At 45.4% G+C, this 15388-nt stretch overlaps 1 protein-coding gene across 4 annotated transcripts in view; it reads right to left on the reverse strand.

Moving 5' to 3' along the window:
* Positions 1 to 13969: 13969 nt before the first annotated feature.
* The window catches only part of HOMER2 (homer scaffold protein 2), a 131928-nt gene continuing 130509 nt past the window's right edge, over positions 13970 to 15388 (reverse strand). For all 4 annotated transcript variants that reach the window (XM_061158822.1, XM_061158820.1, XM_061158818.1 and 1 more), the window contains exon 9: positions 13970 to 14872. In XM_061158822.1, coding sequence (XP_061014805.1) covers positions 14684 to 14872 — 189 coding nt within the window. In that variant the 3' untranslated portion in view covers positions 13970 to 14683. The remainder of the gene's footprint in view (positions 14873 to 15388) is intronic.

Consider the following 15388-nt stretch of genomic DNA (forward strand, 5'->3'; position numbering starts at 1 on the left):
CCTCTGTGTCACTCATGAAGAAATGAAATTGAATATCTTAACACAGCCGTTCCTACCTTGGCTGGGTTTAGCTGAAATCTTATTAAAAACATTGAATGTTTTTTTAAGCAAATACTAAGGCTGGGGAATAGTGTCATTCTCCTCAGGCACTCAAGCTGGAATCTTTTCTCCTTCTTGCTTTGTGTTAAAATTAGGAAAGGAGTGGGATTTCCCTGATGGTCTAGTGGCTAAGACTCACTGCTCCCAATGCAGGTGACCCGGGATTCTATCCCTGGTCAGGGAACTAGATCCCACATGCCACAACTAAGAGTTTGCATGCTGTAACTAAAGATCCTGCATGCTGCAACTAAGACCCAATGAAGCCAAATAAAAATAGGAAAGGGGAAAGAGACCAATACAAGGCAGTCCACTCATTTCTCAACTTGTCCAGAGTATCTTCACTAACCTCATCGCATCACTCTCGCCATGGCAACCCTGGGTTTCCACAGAACAAGATGAATTGACCCTCGGTTTCACAGAGAAGTTCTTACAGACCCAAACCGTTGCTACTTACAGCTTCTTCACTGACTGACGGGCCTCAGGTGGCACAGCTGGGAGAGGCTTGGGTGTTTCTTCAGCAGCTGCAGCCTGGACCTCCGTGCGCAGCCACTGACAGGGGCACTACCTTCCCTGACCTTGAGTGATACAGACCCAGATCCAGCTCCCGGGCATGAAGCTGCCTCACTCCTCTCCCTGGGCCCAGGCCCTGGTCCCCTGACACGGCACAGGTTCCCTTTCCTTCCTGTAGGTTCCCGGCAAGGTTTAGGAGTGTGTGTTGCATGGGGCCACACTCCTGTATAGCATCTTGCTGGATACTCGCTGGGCCTCTGTTGAAAACCTCAGAAGCTGGCCCAGTGGCTGTGTCCCTGGCCTCCTTCACCACCAGCGACAGGCCAACCTCAGCACAAAACTCTTCTCTAGAAAGAATTTGGTATTTTTAAAAATGGCCAAATCAGAGCTCTGTTGGACTTTGCTAGTGCTTATTTTGCAATTCAGTATTTTTAATTATTGTAATTTCAGTATTTTGAGACACGAGTGAGCTTATTCAGACTTGGATAATTCTCAGAATTTGCTTTCTAAGGGCTGCCAAAAATGAGAAGCTTTAAAAAAAATCCTTCTCAGAGAGTTCTCCAAAGAAAATTCCTCACTCAACCATCTTTAGTGCATCAAAACTTCTCTGGAACCTTCTCTCCTTCATTTCTCTCCCTTTTCCCCGCTTCTTCCAGCCAAGCTGGGAATTAAGTCCAGACTCTGGCCTCAACCCTGAATACTCATTGAAAAGACTGATGCTGAAGCTGAAGCTCCAGTACTTTAGCCACCTGAGGCAAAGAGCCGACTCATTGGCAAAGACCCTGATGCTGGGAAAGATTGAGGGCAGGAGGAGAAGGGGGTGGCAGAGGATGAGATGGCTGGATGGCATCACCAATTCAATGGACATGAACTTGGGCAAACTCCAGGAGATGGTGAGGGACAGGGAGGCCTGGCATGCCACAGTCCATGGGGTTGCAAAGTCAAGACACGACTTGGCAACTGAACACACACATTGGTCTCAGAGGATCCAGAGTCACAGTGGGGGACAAGTATTGTCTCCTACTGTCTGGCTTCAAACCTCCCTAGTCCACCCTCCAGAGTGCTATCGGTCAGTCTCCACTGCTCCCTGTGAGATGTCCTTCTCTGCTCTCCTACCCACACGGGTAAAGGCTGCCCCTTGGTGCGGTGTGCCAAGCCCTCAGGACCTGGCTGTCTCCCCCCACCGCCCCTTCCCCGACCACACATTTTACCCCAGCAACACCAAGAAGGTTGCCACCAGCTCCCACACGGCTCTGCTCTCTTGAGCCTCAGTGCCTGGGATGTCCCAGGCCTCTGCTACCCGGTCCTGGAAAATCCACACCCACCTTTCAGTCTCAACTCCACAGCATCCTCCTCTCTGAAGTCTTCCCTGGCCCCTGTAGGATCACTGCACCCTGTCCAGGACCCCAGTCACAATGCCTCCCCAGTCCATAGTCCAGCCACAAGAGCAGCCTGCTCTGGCCAGGTTTCATATCCCACGATGGGCCCTCTGGCCAAAGCTGATTCTAGGACAGCCAATCCCTAACTGGAAGCATCCTGTGGATGGTCCAGAGTGAAAGACCATGAGTTGGGCCAATCAGAGTGATTTATTCATGTGTTCTTTCATTCCCTCTCCTGCATCTGAACTGGGGAATCAAGCAGGTAGTAGTAGCAGGAGCCAGAATCAAGAGGTTTTTGATTAATGACCATCCATCATGTGAAGCCATGTAGTTGACTGAATTTACATAGCAGAGTTTCTCAACTCTCAGATATGTAAACTCATGGGAAGAAGAGTGTGTTGGTTTATATATTTATAATAAGATTACTATTTTATCTATTAGTATGGGAAGAGTATATTGGTTTATATATTTATAACAATATTATATCTATCAAGAGTATATCTATTGCTGCCAGAACTAACTACAGAAAATATATTATCAACCTTAAAACAGCATAGATTTACTTACCATTCCATGGGTCTGAAGTCCAGTGTGGGTCTCCTTGGGCTAGTATCCTGGTGTCAGCAAGGCTGAATTTCTTTTCTGAAGCTCTAGGGGAGAAGCTAGAAGCTCTTTCAGTTTCTGGAGGTGGCCTACAGTTCTCGATTTGTGGCCCCTTCATTGATCTTCAAAGCCAGCAACACGGCATCTTTCTGATTCTTCTTTCATTACCATCTCTTTCTGACCACAGCCAGGCAAGGTGCTCTGCTTTTAAGAACTCATATGAGGACTTCCCAGGTGGTCCAGTGGTTAAGGATCCACCTTTCAATGCAGGGTACGAGGGTTCGATCCCAGGTCAAGGAACTAAGTAAGATCCCACATGCCACAACTAAGGGTTCACATGCTGAAATCAAAAAAAGATCCCACAGTCACAAGGCAACTAAGCCCATGTGCCACAGCTACTGACGCTCAGGCACCTAGAGCCCGAGAGCCACAACAAGAGAAGCCACCTCAGTGAGAAGCCCGGGCGCTGCAACTAGAGAGTAGCCCCCACTTGCCTGAGCACAGCAACAAAGACCCAGTGCAGCCATAAGTGAATTAAATAAATAAATATTTTTTTAAAAAAGAATTGGAAAGGAAAACTTCATTCATGGGAAGATTATTGCAAAATTGAGGTCAATTTTCCCAAACGTCCCAGAGAAGGGGCATTTGGTGTTTGATGCCCCAGACACAGGGCCTGACTGGTGTAAGGAGGCCCCTCTGGGAGGTGGTTCACGTAGCACTTGAGGCCACTCACGAGTGAGCTGGGAGGGTCTGGAAAGCAAGTGGACATGGGTGGCCACAGAATCACTTCCACTCAGTAGTGTGCTTGCTCTTGCAAACACACATCAGCTGATCCAGCTAGCAGCCTTTAAATCAGGGCTTCCCAGGTGCCTCAGCAGTAAAGAATCCACCTGCAATGCAAGAGCTGCAGGAGACACAGGTTCAATCTCTGGGTCAGGAAGATTCCCTGGAGGAGGGCATGGCACCCCACTCCAGTACTCTTGCCTGGAGAATCCTATGGACAGGAGCCTGGCGGACACTACTGAAGCAACTTAGCATGCACACATGAAAGTCAAATCACCATCCACTCAACCTTTGCTGTCAAACGGGATGGTGCGTAGAGGATCTGGGGTCAGAGGCCAGGACAGCCTCATGGGGATTTCTGCAGGACAGGGACAGCTGGGGAATTGTGAAACAGAGGCGGTGGAATGAGAGGGCAGGGGCGGGAACAGGGGACCTCTCAGCAGACATAGGCTCCCCACCACCATCCTGGGACTACATAAGCCCTCAGCCTCTGAAAACTCACCTCTGGAGAAAAGGGGTTCCCAGGAGTGACTGAGATCAAATTGCATGAGGCTGGTAGATCAAGGCCTCAAAGAGAAATTTTCTTGAATGAAGGGATGATAGAGAATGTGGTATTTCTTTTACTCCTGAGCTGTGAACTGAGATTCACACCTCCTCCATGTATTTGGGAAAAGTTGGTTCTCTGCCGGGCACAGACTCTGCCGTGTGGATAATCTGCTTGAACAGCTCTGGAAAAATCTTTCCCAGTAGAATGAGTCTCTAAGATTAGCTTTTCATGCAATAGCCAGGAACACAAGCATAACACTCTCTGCTGCTTTCTGCTCAGAAGGACAGCACTGCAGCAGAAAAGTGCCTCTTGGGTTAAGAAAAGCCTTGGGGGACTTCCCTGGTGGTCTAGTGGTTAAAACTTCACCTTCCAATGCAAGGGGTGTGGGTTTGATCCCTGGTTGAACTAAGATGCCACATGCCTCCTGGCCAAAAAAAGTGAAGTCACTCAGTTGTGTCCGACTCTTTGTGACCCCATGGACTGTAGCCCTCCAGGCTCCTCCATCCATGGGATTTTTCAGGCAAGAGTACTGGAGTGGGTTGCTATTTCCTTCTCCAGGGTATCTTCCCAACCCAGGGATCGAACCCAGGTCTCCCGCAGTATAGGCAGACGCTTTGTCATCTGAGCCACCAGTGAAGAAACTCAATAAAGACTTGAAAAGTGGTCCACATCAAAAAAAATTGTTAAAAAAAAAAAAAAAGGAAAGCTTCAGTATTGACTTCATGAAGGCACAAGATAACCAGCTGGCGGGCAGGTGATCTCCGAGCATACCAAGTGTGGGGCTGCCTTGAAGCAGGAGCTGGAATTGATGGCAACTCCCCTTTTGCAAAGGCTTAAATGCCTCAACGCACACTGTCTTCCTTGCTTGAGCACAGGAAGTCACCCTGGAGAATATCCACCTACCCTTGGGAAGAGCCAGAATTTCCAAAGTATCTTAAGACACAGAGGGCTTCTCAAAGATTTTTGTTGGCTTAAAAACAGACACAGACATTTTACTGAACTATGTATTTCTACATAAACAACTATTACAACAAAATCAGGTAAAATCCACAAAAGTATACAAGTCTTTGAAGGAAAATACCTTTTCCCTTTAAGTATAAAAAGATGTCAAATAACATTGTACTGAAACACATGAAGCAAAAACTGTTAGAAACACAAGAGAAATAGAAATACAACAGTAGTGGGAGACTAACATACTTTCCTTAGTCTTTAATGAATCAGGTAAGCAAAAATTAAAAGTCCGTAACATTAAAATTAATAAGGTCAAATCAATACATATAGATTGAATTTTGTTCCCTTCTGAGAATATACCTTCCTTTCCAGTTTCCTGGGAATATTTATTAAAATAAACAATTTATTAGGTCCCAAGAAAATATCAATAAACTCCTGAATGCAGAAATTGTACAGGCCACACCCTCTTTGACAACAAGGCAGTAAAAGTAGAAATTTATAACAAGTGTTAAAAACAACAACAAAGAGTATCAAACTATCTGGAAATTTAAAAGTATAATTTCAAATAACTCTTAAGTAAAATATAAAGTCAAATCTGAAATTGCAAATTATTAGAACTTAGAACACCATACCTAAAAATGTAAGGGTTACAGATAAAGAAACATTCAGAAGAAAAGTCATATAGCCTTATGAATGCTAGTAACTATATCTACTATTAAACAGGAAAAAGTTAAAATGGCATTCAACTTGAGAAGGTGAAAAAACATCATAAGATACAGGAAGAAATTAATAAAAACAAAAAGTAACCAAAACATCATAAAATGGTAAAACAGTAAATTAAGATTTAAGCCCTAAAATAAAAAGCACAGGCATAGAACATTATGAACGAGAAAAGAAAATACAATAGTGCCAACCCAGCAAACTTGAAAGTCTGAACAGAATCATTATTTAGGAAGTTTAAGTTGCCAAAAACTTACAGAATAGGAAGAAAGTTTAAAGAGACTAACGAATGTGGAATAACATTGAATAAAATGTCAAAGAACTATTTCCTAAAAAGGCACTAGACTTGGACAGATTTATATATGTTATAAAGACTTCAAGGAGCAAAAAATTCTCAATATTATTTAAACTGCTCCAGGGCATAGAAAAAAGAGATAGAGCTTCCCAAGTCCTTTTTTAAAGAAGTTAACACAAAATCAACATCAATACCTGACAAAGGCAGTGGGAAAAAAGAATTATACAAGTATCCACTTTAACATTTGAAAAATTTCAAAATAACAAGAGGAAACCAAATCCAGAGCGTTTTCCTTATTTTAAAGCTCCTATTTTTATTATACAAGTCATAGCAGAGCCATGTAGAAAAATCAGAAAAGATAGATAACAACAAAAAATAAAAGTCTACCATAAACCAACCCATCATAAATAACCACTGTTAACACCAAGAGGAGATGTACATGAAAGAATAATATACCATGACAACATTAGATTTTTCTAGAAATGCAGAGACAGTCTGACATTAGCAAATCTATTAAACTGATTCATATTAAGTCATGATAAAGAAAAACCATTTGATCATCTTGAAAGATGTGGGGGAAAAAAGGCATCTAATAAAATGCCAACATCCATTATGGATAAAACTTTCAGCAAACTTAGAAAGAGAAGGGCTTAACACTATACAAATTTACCCGTTAAGAATATCTCATACTAAGAGTCAAATCTGTACTTCTAGAGAAACAATGGAGGTATTCTTGCCAAGTAAAAAATATATATAAAGAAGAATGTACAATATCGGCACAATTTATATAGGTGTTATTTACCATTATTCCAAAAGTGCTGGTCAATGTGATAAGGTAGTGAAATAAGATTATTAAAAATATGGAGGTAAAGTTACCATCACTACTCAGAACTATTATCTACATGAAAAAGGCAAGAGAATTAACAATAACAACAGAACAACTAAAAGGAAATTCGGTAACTGGCTAGCTACAAAATAAATTACCAATTATCACATTAGATAAACAAACAACCACAGGACTCTCTATGAAGAGTTAAGAAAAATGAGGTAGATTGATATGTACAGACAGGAAAATGTCCACGATCTATTGCCAAGGGAAAAATGCAAGTAGCAGAAGGGTCTATCATGTGGTCAAAATGATAAAACACATTTCAGGAAAAAAAGATTTGAGGACCAGGGATCCCTGTTGCGGAGAAGGCAATGGCAACCCACTCCAGTACTCTTACCTGGAAAATCCCATGGATGGAGGAGCCTGGTAGGCTGCAGTCCATGGGGTCGCGAAGAGTCGGACACGACTGAGCGACTTCACTTTCACTTTCATGCATTGGAGAAGGAAATGGCAACCCACTCCAATGTTCTTGCCTGGAGAATCTCAGTGACGGCGGAGCCTGGTGGGCTGCTGTCTATGGGGTCGCACAGAGTCGGACACGACTGAAGCGATTTAGCAGCAGCAGCAGTAGCAGCAGCAGATCCCTGTTGACTGTTTTATCTTGGGGCAGAGGGATTTTTAATTATGGGGGACTTTCAGTTTCCATATTATGTTTTTTCATAATCTTTACATTTACATAGCTTTTATGTAATATTTTAAATTTAAAAAAATCAATGGATTTAATTGATTTAATCAGTGGTGTACCTTTATGTGAACAATTAGCAAGTGGAAAATATAATGGACAAAGAGCTCATTTACCATAGTAACCACAACTACAAAAAAATGATCTATACCAGAAAAAATACACAGAGGAACACAATACTTTATAAATTTACTGAAATGAAAGGTTAAATATTATGAAAATGTTAATTCTCGCTATGTGTTGTTCTAAGTCGCTCAGTCGTGTCTGACTCTTTGGAACTCCATAGACTACAGCCTATTAAGGCTGTCCATGGAGATTCTCCAGGGAAGAATACTGGAGTGAGTTGCTATGCCCTCCTCTGGGGATCTTCCCAACCCAGGGATTGAACACAGGTCTCCGACAGTGTGGGCGGATTCTTCACTGTCTGAGCCACCAGGGAAGCCCAATTCTCTCTGTAGTAACCTATAAGTTTTACACAATTCAATTTTCAGTTCTTCTATAAACATTACAAAATGATCCTGATGTTCTTTTGGAAATATCAACATACAAAAGTACTAGGGCATTTTTGAAGACATTTATTTAAACGGGGACATTTAAATTTGAGATGATCAAACTATGTGGTACCAGTGCCAAAATGTACACAATGGACCACAACAGAAAGTTCAGAAGGATGTTTATGATATTTAAGGATTGTGTACACAGTGAAAAATGGGATCTTGTATCAGTAGAGAAAGGAAAGATTTCCCCATAAGTGATGTTGGGGTAATTTGGAAAATAAATTCCAAATTTATTGGAATTTGGAAAATAAATTCCAAATGGATCACAGATTTAATTGCTTAAACAAAACAATAAAAGTACACAAATAAAAGACTGGTGAAAATTCATACAAACTTGAAATCAGAAATGCAAAGATCTTTAAAAGTAGGCCAGCAAAGGCAGCAGTCATGAAGGAAAAGATAAAGTTGACTAAAAAAAAACATTTTTTTTAGTCCAAGTCATACATGGAACTTAAAAAAAAAATTTTTAGGGGAGAAACAACTTCTTAGAAATCAGTGAGTCAGCTAATCAGGGGGCAGTGAGGGTGGCTGGGGAAACAACTTAGAAATCAATGAGACAGTTAAACACCTTGTGAGAGAACTGGCCAGAGAAGATGAATAGGTAAACGAAAAAAGAATATAATCTAATGAATATTTCAGCTAGGGAGAGTCACATTTTCAATTAAAAAAATGCATATCAAAACTAGCCCCGTGGTCCCCACAGCAACACCAGTGCAAAAGAGGGAGTCAGACATTCTCACACACTGCTGGCAGGAGTATAATTTGGTATCGTCTTTCTGGAAGGCAATTTGAGGCGAGATAAATATTTACCAGCTGAGCTACCAGGGAAGCCCCATATTAAAAGTCCCCAACATGTGCATATTGTATTCTTAGTCAGGATACATTATGTGTGCTGCAGTAACAAAAGAACCCTGACATGCCAGTAGTGTTAAGACTTAACATTTATTCTTTATTCACACTGTAGGTTCACGCAGGTGGGGCCATGTCAAAGTGGGAGAAGGGGAGCTATCCACACAGTCACTCAGGGACCCAGGCTGATAGAAGCTCCAGCCCTCGGACATCACCAAGGCAACAGGGAGTCTGCAGATCTGCCCAGGGGCATCTCAGAGTCTGAGCCTGGACGTGTCACATGTCACTGATGCTCATACTTCATTGGCCATAATTAGGAACAAGACCTGAATGACTCTAGGGGCTAGGAAGTGGTGTCTCCTGTGTGCCCAGGAGTGGGGGAGAAGACAGGGTGTGCTTGTACCACCCTTCATACTTTGAGCCAGCAAGTTCAATTTTAGAAAGTTATCCTAAGTAAATATTCTGAGAAGTTCATGAAGATGTTAGAAGAAAGGATTTCATCATATCCTTGAGCACAACCATATAAAATTGGGAACAACCTAAGTACCAAAAGTACAACCTACACAGATGGTAAATATGATGCTGCTACACATTTACTGACATAGAAATATAGTCACAATATAGTGTTAAAAGGAAAAAAGCAAGTTAAAACAGTACAATATGTATAACATGGTTGCATCTCATGAAAAAAGTAATAAAACTTATATAGATGCATACAAAAATGTCTGAAAAGATATATGCCAAAATGTTAACAGTGGTTATAATCAGATGGTATAACAACAGGTGATTTTTTTCTTTTCACTCATTTGTAGTTTCTTCTTAAAAAAAAAAAAAAAAGTATATATTATTTATGTACCAAAAAGTCATGAAAAAAAAACCCAGTATTTTTGGGAGAGTCCATTTAACTACCTCACACTTATCATTAAATTCTTATATGTGATGCAAGAAATGCCTAATTGTCTGTCACACCATAAGACACTGCTCTAACAGTTTATTTAAAGTCAGGACGTTGAAAGTGGAACACAGGGTAAGAACAGTAACACACTCCCCATAGCTGGGTATCATCAGACCTGTCAAGCATCTCATAGTCTGGACCCCATCGTGGTTTCTCTGGGCTCCTGCCAGGTGCATCAGGGATCTGTGTGGCCTGGGGGTGGGGGGGGGCGCCCCTCTTCACAAGGCTCTGCATTCGTCAAAGAGAGTAGGACACTGTACAATTCCGCTCAAAACAAAAGACTCACAAGCTCTTCTTCTCAAAGATGGATATCAGAATATATAACATCACCACCAGGATTACTGAAGACTCCTCTTAGCTACACATATATTTTATAATTGAGAACCCTTCCTTGTTTCTCCTTCATCTCCCTGCTGCTTCCTACCCCAACACATTCACCCCCCCGCCCCGGCCCCCACACACAGACACTCTCCAAAGTTTACTAGACCATTTCACTCAGCTGCCAGATTCTTACCATAATCACCTTCTTCCTGGCTGGTGTTTAAAAACAAACTGGGAAACCCATATTCTTGAGATAGATGTATGCAAAAGAGACGTAACACAACACACGTTTCTATACAGGATCCCCCTCTCCATGCCGTCCGTCACACTCACCATCCCCAGAATATATATTTCTTTTGGAGAAAATCATGCAATCAGAAATCAGGGTCCTTTTCAACCATGCACATCATTTAAAAATCTACACGGACATTGATTTGCAGGCTGCTAGTTTACCTCGTCAGTGCTTTAACACCCAGTGACGTTTCAAGTGGATAAAAGAATCATCATAGCTTTTACAAAGACAAATGACCAAAATAGCCACTTTCAGTGGTGAGGAGAGCGCGGTGGCTGGCTCTGTCTTAAAGGGCACCCTCTGACTTAAGAGGGCAGCCTCCATCGAGTGCCTCTGCTAAGTTCCACCTTGGCTGCCTGCCTGCCTGCCTTCTAAAGGTGCACCTGGCCACACCAGATGTCCCACAACAAGGTCCCTGGCATGGTCTGTGGTTGGCTCTGGCTTTCACTGAGAGTGGCCCCTGATTTCTTTGGAAAAGCAGTCTTTCCTACAGAAAAGGAGTCTTTTCACAATGGGCAATAGTGACACCTCTGGACAGCACATTAACTATATCCCCCCCTTTGCTCGATGTTTTATGTCAGATGCAGTACCCACTGGTCAGGCATCAGCCAACCACCCTCCAGGCTGTGCCTGTGGGCTGCCAAGCCTAGAGAAGTCCACAAGGAGCCTGCAGGATGGAGACCAACAGCCCGGACAGTAGACAGTCCTCCCGGGGGCTGGTCAGGTCCCACTCAACCTGTTCTAACCACTGGCCCACCTGCTCCCTCCCTGGTGCTGGCTCCAGTCTGGGAAGGGGGTGGGCAGTGATGGCCATTCCCCCAACCGCTCCCATCCCCGAACCAGCATTCTGTTTGCTGCTCTGTAAACATCTTGGGGCCTCCTGCTTGTTTTGAACAAAGAGCTCCGTCTCCATGAAAGCCATTGATGAAAGACTCAAAGCGTTTGCATCTCATCACTCTTGCCTCTCAGAGCACCCACATCATTTTAAACAATGATCTCTTAAAAAGATCCCTGCAAAGACAGAATCATTCAAAAGGGGACTCACTACTGTAATGAACACAAATGTAATTCTGATTTGCTCATTTGTAAGTCATCACTTGCTGTGGACATGTGTAGGAAGACACAGGACCAGGGTCTCCAGGAGACCCAGATGCCACCCAAGCCGTTGCTCACTCACTAGCTGGTTGACCCTGGGGGAGTCGCTTGTCTCTGCTTCCTCTGCAAAATGGGGAAAGATCTGTGCCCTGTTCTCTCACCCAACCATGATCCAGAGTAACAGTCTACAAGGGAGTGTGGAACAGAGGGAGCACCCAAGTTCCGGGTCTCGGGTAGACACTCACCCTCTTTCCAGGCCTGATCACGCTGTCCTGGTCTCTCACTCGGGTGGTTTTCTTTTCCCTGGGCACTAGGAAGATTTCACCTCCCCTCCTCACCCTCCACTGGACCACATACCCAGTGGGTCTTTACTTGAAACGAAAATTATTTTTAAGGATCATTATGGCTGAAGGCTTCTAAATTTTACTTCGCTTGTTTTAGTCCCGGGTTTTACAGATGCAGAAAGAAAAAAAGAAAGCGCATCAGGATTTAGGCAGCCAGTCTTGGAAATGTGAAATCAGGAGACACCACTCAGAACAAACATGCAATCCTGGCTATAAATCCTCCAGCAGCACAACATGGCCGAAGTGCCTGCAGGGGTAGGGGTGGGGGTGGCATTTATGTCCTGCCTGCGTTTGGCTTAAGATCGAGACAACCGAAGGGTACGAGTGCCGAGAGGGGAGCTGGACTTCCTAATAAACAAGGGCCCGTTTAACTGGCTCACAGGGAACTGCAACAAATTCGGTGGGTCATTATCATGACATCCAGAGGCTGTTGGATAGGGCCAGGCTCTCGACAGACTGCCGAGGTTGTCCTGGGCCTGTTTTTTCCTTTTAAAGAAAGCAAATGAAGAACCATTAAGATTTTCAGAGAAAAGCAGAAGGAACTCAGAGTCCACGGTTTCTGCCCCTGCTGAGCCCATGTCAGCCTCCCCGTGAGGGGTGCCCCTCCTGGGCTGCATGGTGTAGAGCCAGCTGGGCCCACCCCATGGGGGCTCGCAGCTCCTCACCTAGACCTGCCAGCACTCACCCAGCTCTTTAGCTGTCGGCAAACAGGGGTCAGGGGTCTCAACCACACAGGGATAAAAGCAGCCCACCATGCTCAGGGCCCTGCTGCTCTGGAACATGCTGGTGGCTCAGACAATTCTGTCCTCTAATGAATTCGTCCCCTGATTATATTCAGGGTAGTCAGGACGGCTCCTTCTAGATGAATAAACCGCCTCACAGACAGGGGTGGTGGGTGTCAGATGACCCAAGCTGAGGTTTCAGAATCCTGGTGTCCGCTGCTCCTGGACAGCAAACTCACCCCACTTTCTGACAGGTGGACTCGCCTGACCTGAGAAGAATACCCTTTAGCCCAATGCTGGGCCACGGGGCTGATCCAGGACCAGTCTAGCTCTCCAGGTCACCCTGAGAGCTGTCCGGAGCACCAGGGAGGGGGGTGGCCAGCAGCCCCACCGCCCATCAGGAGGGCTGCCTCCAGCCCAGTGGACCTCACCAAAGCCGCCCACTCTGCTTGTAGGTCTCCCCGGCATGGCCCAGTGCTCCAGACCACCAGCCTCCCATCTTTCCCCATCCCAAACCAGACCTCCTTGCTCTGGGAGATGTCTCAGTGACACGAAGAACAGTAGGACGTGGGCAGTCACATCCTTGTGTCCCCTGCCCACCTCCTCAGGCTACTGTACTGCTTATCTACATTCAGCAGGGATAAATTCTAACATGTGAGAAAACCTTTCTAGAGGGAAAAGTTCTCACAGTGGTTCTCAAAGCAGGTATGGAGGCACCAAAGCCTCCCCCTCCATCAAAGGCATTTAGAAATGCCTATAGCCAGGGAAATTCAGACAACTGTGTCATGCACAGGGCAAATGAGACGCCCACTTACTTGCTCCACTAAGAAACTCAGTGAGAGAGGAGAGGCTTACGGCTCTGGTCCCTTCCTTCCCAGGAACAGATGGACGCAGGAAGCAGACTTTGGCAGAACTCCTCTAAGGCCAAGGCTTGGTCACTTCGAGCCCACTCTCCCTCATGGGCCTGTGTGATCCTATGTGATTTCTTTTTCAATTATCTAAACCCAACAGAGGATCCTATCCTAAACCCCAAGCCCTGGGCAGCCGCTCTACCAGGGACAGTCGGCAGTCCTGGAATCCCCACGCTTGGAGAGGAAGAGTGGTTGCATTGTTAGAGGTGCCCCCCACCCCTACCCCGACAGAGAACCAGGATGGGCTCCTGTGGGGTTGGGGGTTGGGGCTCAGACCACTTCCTGCTGCTTGCACCGCCACCTTCCCGGCCCCAGGGCCAGCTGAGCCAATCCACAAGTCTGCTCACAAAGTCACATTCATGGCTGATAAAGAGTGACCCAGTGCACCAGGACGGGAGACTTTCCAACAGGGGCTTTGGCAGGAGGGGGGTGGGCATTGATTAAAACACTAAATTCTGTGTATACGTTTAATTGAACAAATATTTATTAAGCACCTACTTTGTGCTAGGCACCCTCACTGTGTGCTGTCCCCACAGCACAGTATCCTGTTCAGAAATTAAAACCAAGAAAAGGAACGTTGTTGCAACCTTATAAACTGGAGGGCCGGTGGAAGTGGGCTGAGTGGATGTAGGTGATGCCCCAGCCAGGAAACACCCCCACGAGATACTTGTCTCCTCTCAGGACAAGTATCTACTAAGTCATTGTTTGAAAGCATCTCTATATATGCTGAGAGGGAAGTTACTATGGCCACACCCCATGCACTGGAGCCTGGTGGACACTCGAATACTCCGAACTCTACTCAAAAAAACAAAACAAAACAAAACAAAAAAATGGAGGTGGAAAGGCTATTCCTATTTGGATTAGAAAATACTATTTTTTTTTCCAGTTCATATGGTTGCAACAGCCCTTAAAGAAGATACAAACATCCCTGCCCTAACTGCGTAAACGTTTAAGGTAGACCTAGTTCTGGATTCCTGAGTCAGAATCGTCCAGTCATCCACGACCTCGCGAGGCCAGAGAAGAAGCGAGGGGGGATTTCTATTCTGGAGAGGAGCGGGTGGACGGCACCCCTGGTTTGGAAACACGACAGACCGCGCCTGCATTGACAGAAGCCACGCGAACGGGAGGACGTCCTAGCACTACTGCGGGTCACACACACCCTGGGGACTCACGCAGGACCTAGTTGTCGGCACCCAGCTTGGAGAGGCCCCGGCGGAAGTCGTGGAGGTCGTCAATCTTGCCGTCCAGCACCTCCAAGAAGCTCTTCAGCTCCACCTTCAGGTGGCGCTGTCGGTACTTGCTCTCCTCGATGTCCGTCTTCAGGGACCGCACTTTGTCCTCCAGGTTCTGATTGTCTCTCTCTGCCGCCTGCAGCGGAAGGAGAGAGGACGGACTGCTGATACAGTGGAGGAGAGTCCTGCCAATGCAGGAGACGCAGGTTCGATCCCAGGTCTGGGAAGATCCCACAGGCCTTGGAGCAACTGAGCCTTTGCTCTAGAGCCCGGGAGCTGCAACTAGTGAAGCCCCCATGCTCCCCAGCAAGAGAAGCCACTGCAGTGAGGGGCCCACGCACCACAACAAAGTGTAGCCCCTGCTCGCGACAGCTAGAGAAAGCCCCAGCACAATAATGAAGACCCAGCGCAGCCAAAAACAAACACATAATTTTTTTTTAAAAAAAAGAGGAGACAGGAAGAAGGGTCTGGAACAAAGCAGGAGGAGCCCACTGAGACCTGAGCTAGTCACTCAGTCAGTCCCCGCGGGTGGGCCTGCCTCTCTGGAGGTGTCAAGTGCCCCCCTCAACCCTGGACATCAGGTGTGTGCCCCTCCTTCCTGCTGTTTGCCAGCAGAGATCTCATCTTAAAAAGATGCCCACAGAGAATGCAG

This window comes from Dama dama, chromosome 13, assembly GCF_033118175.1.
Source record: "Dama dama isolate Ldn47 chromosome 13, ASM3311817v1, whole genome shotgun sequence".
Classification (NCBI taxonomy): Eukaryota; Metazoa; Chordata; class Mammalia; order Artiodactyla; family Cervidae; genus Dama; species Dama dama.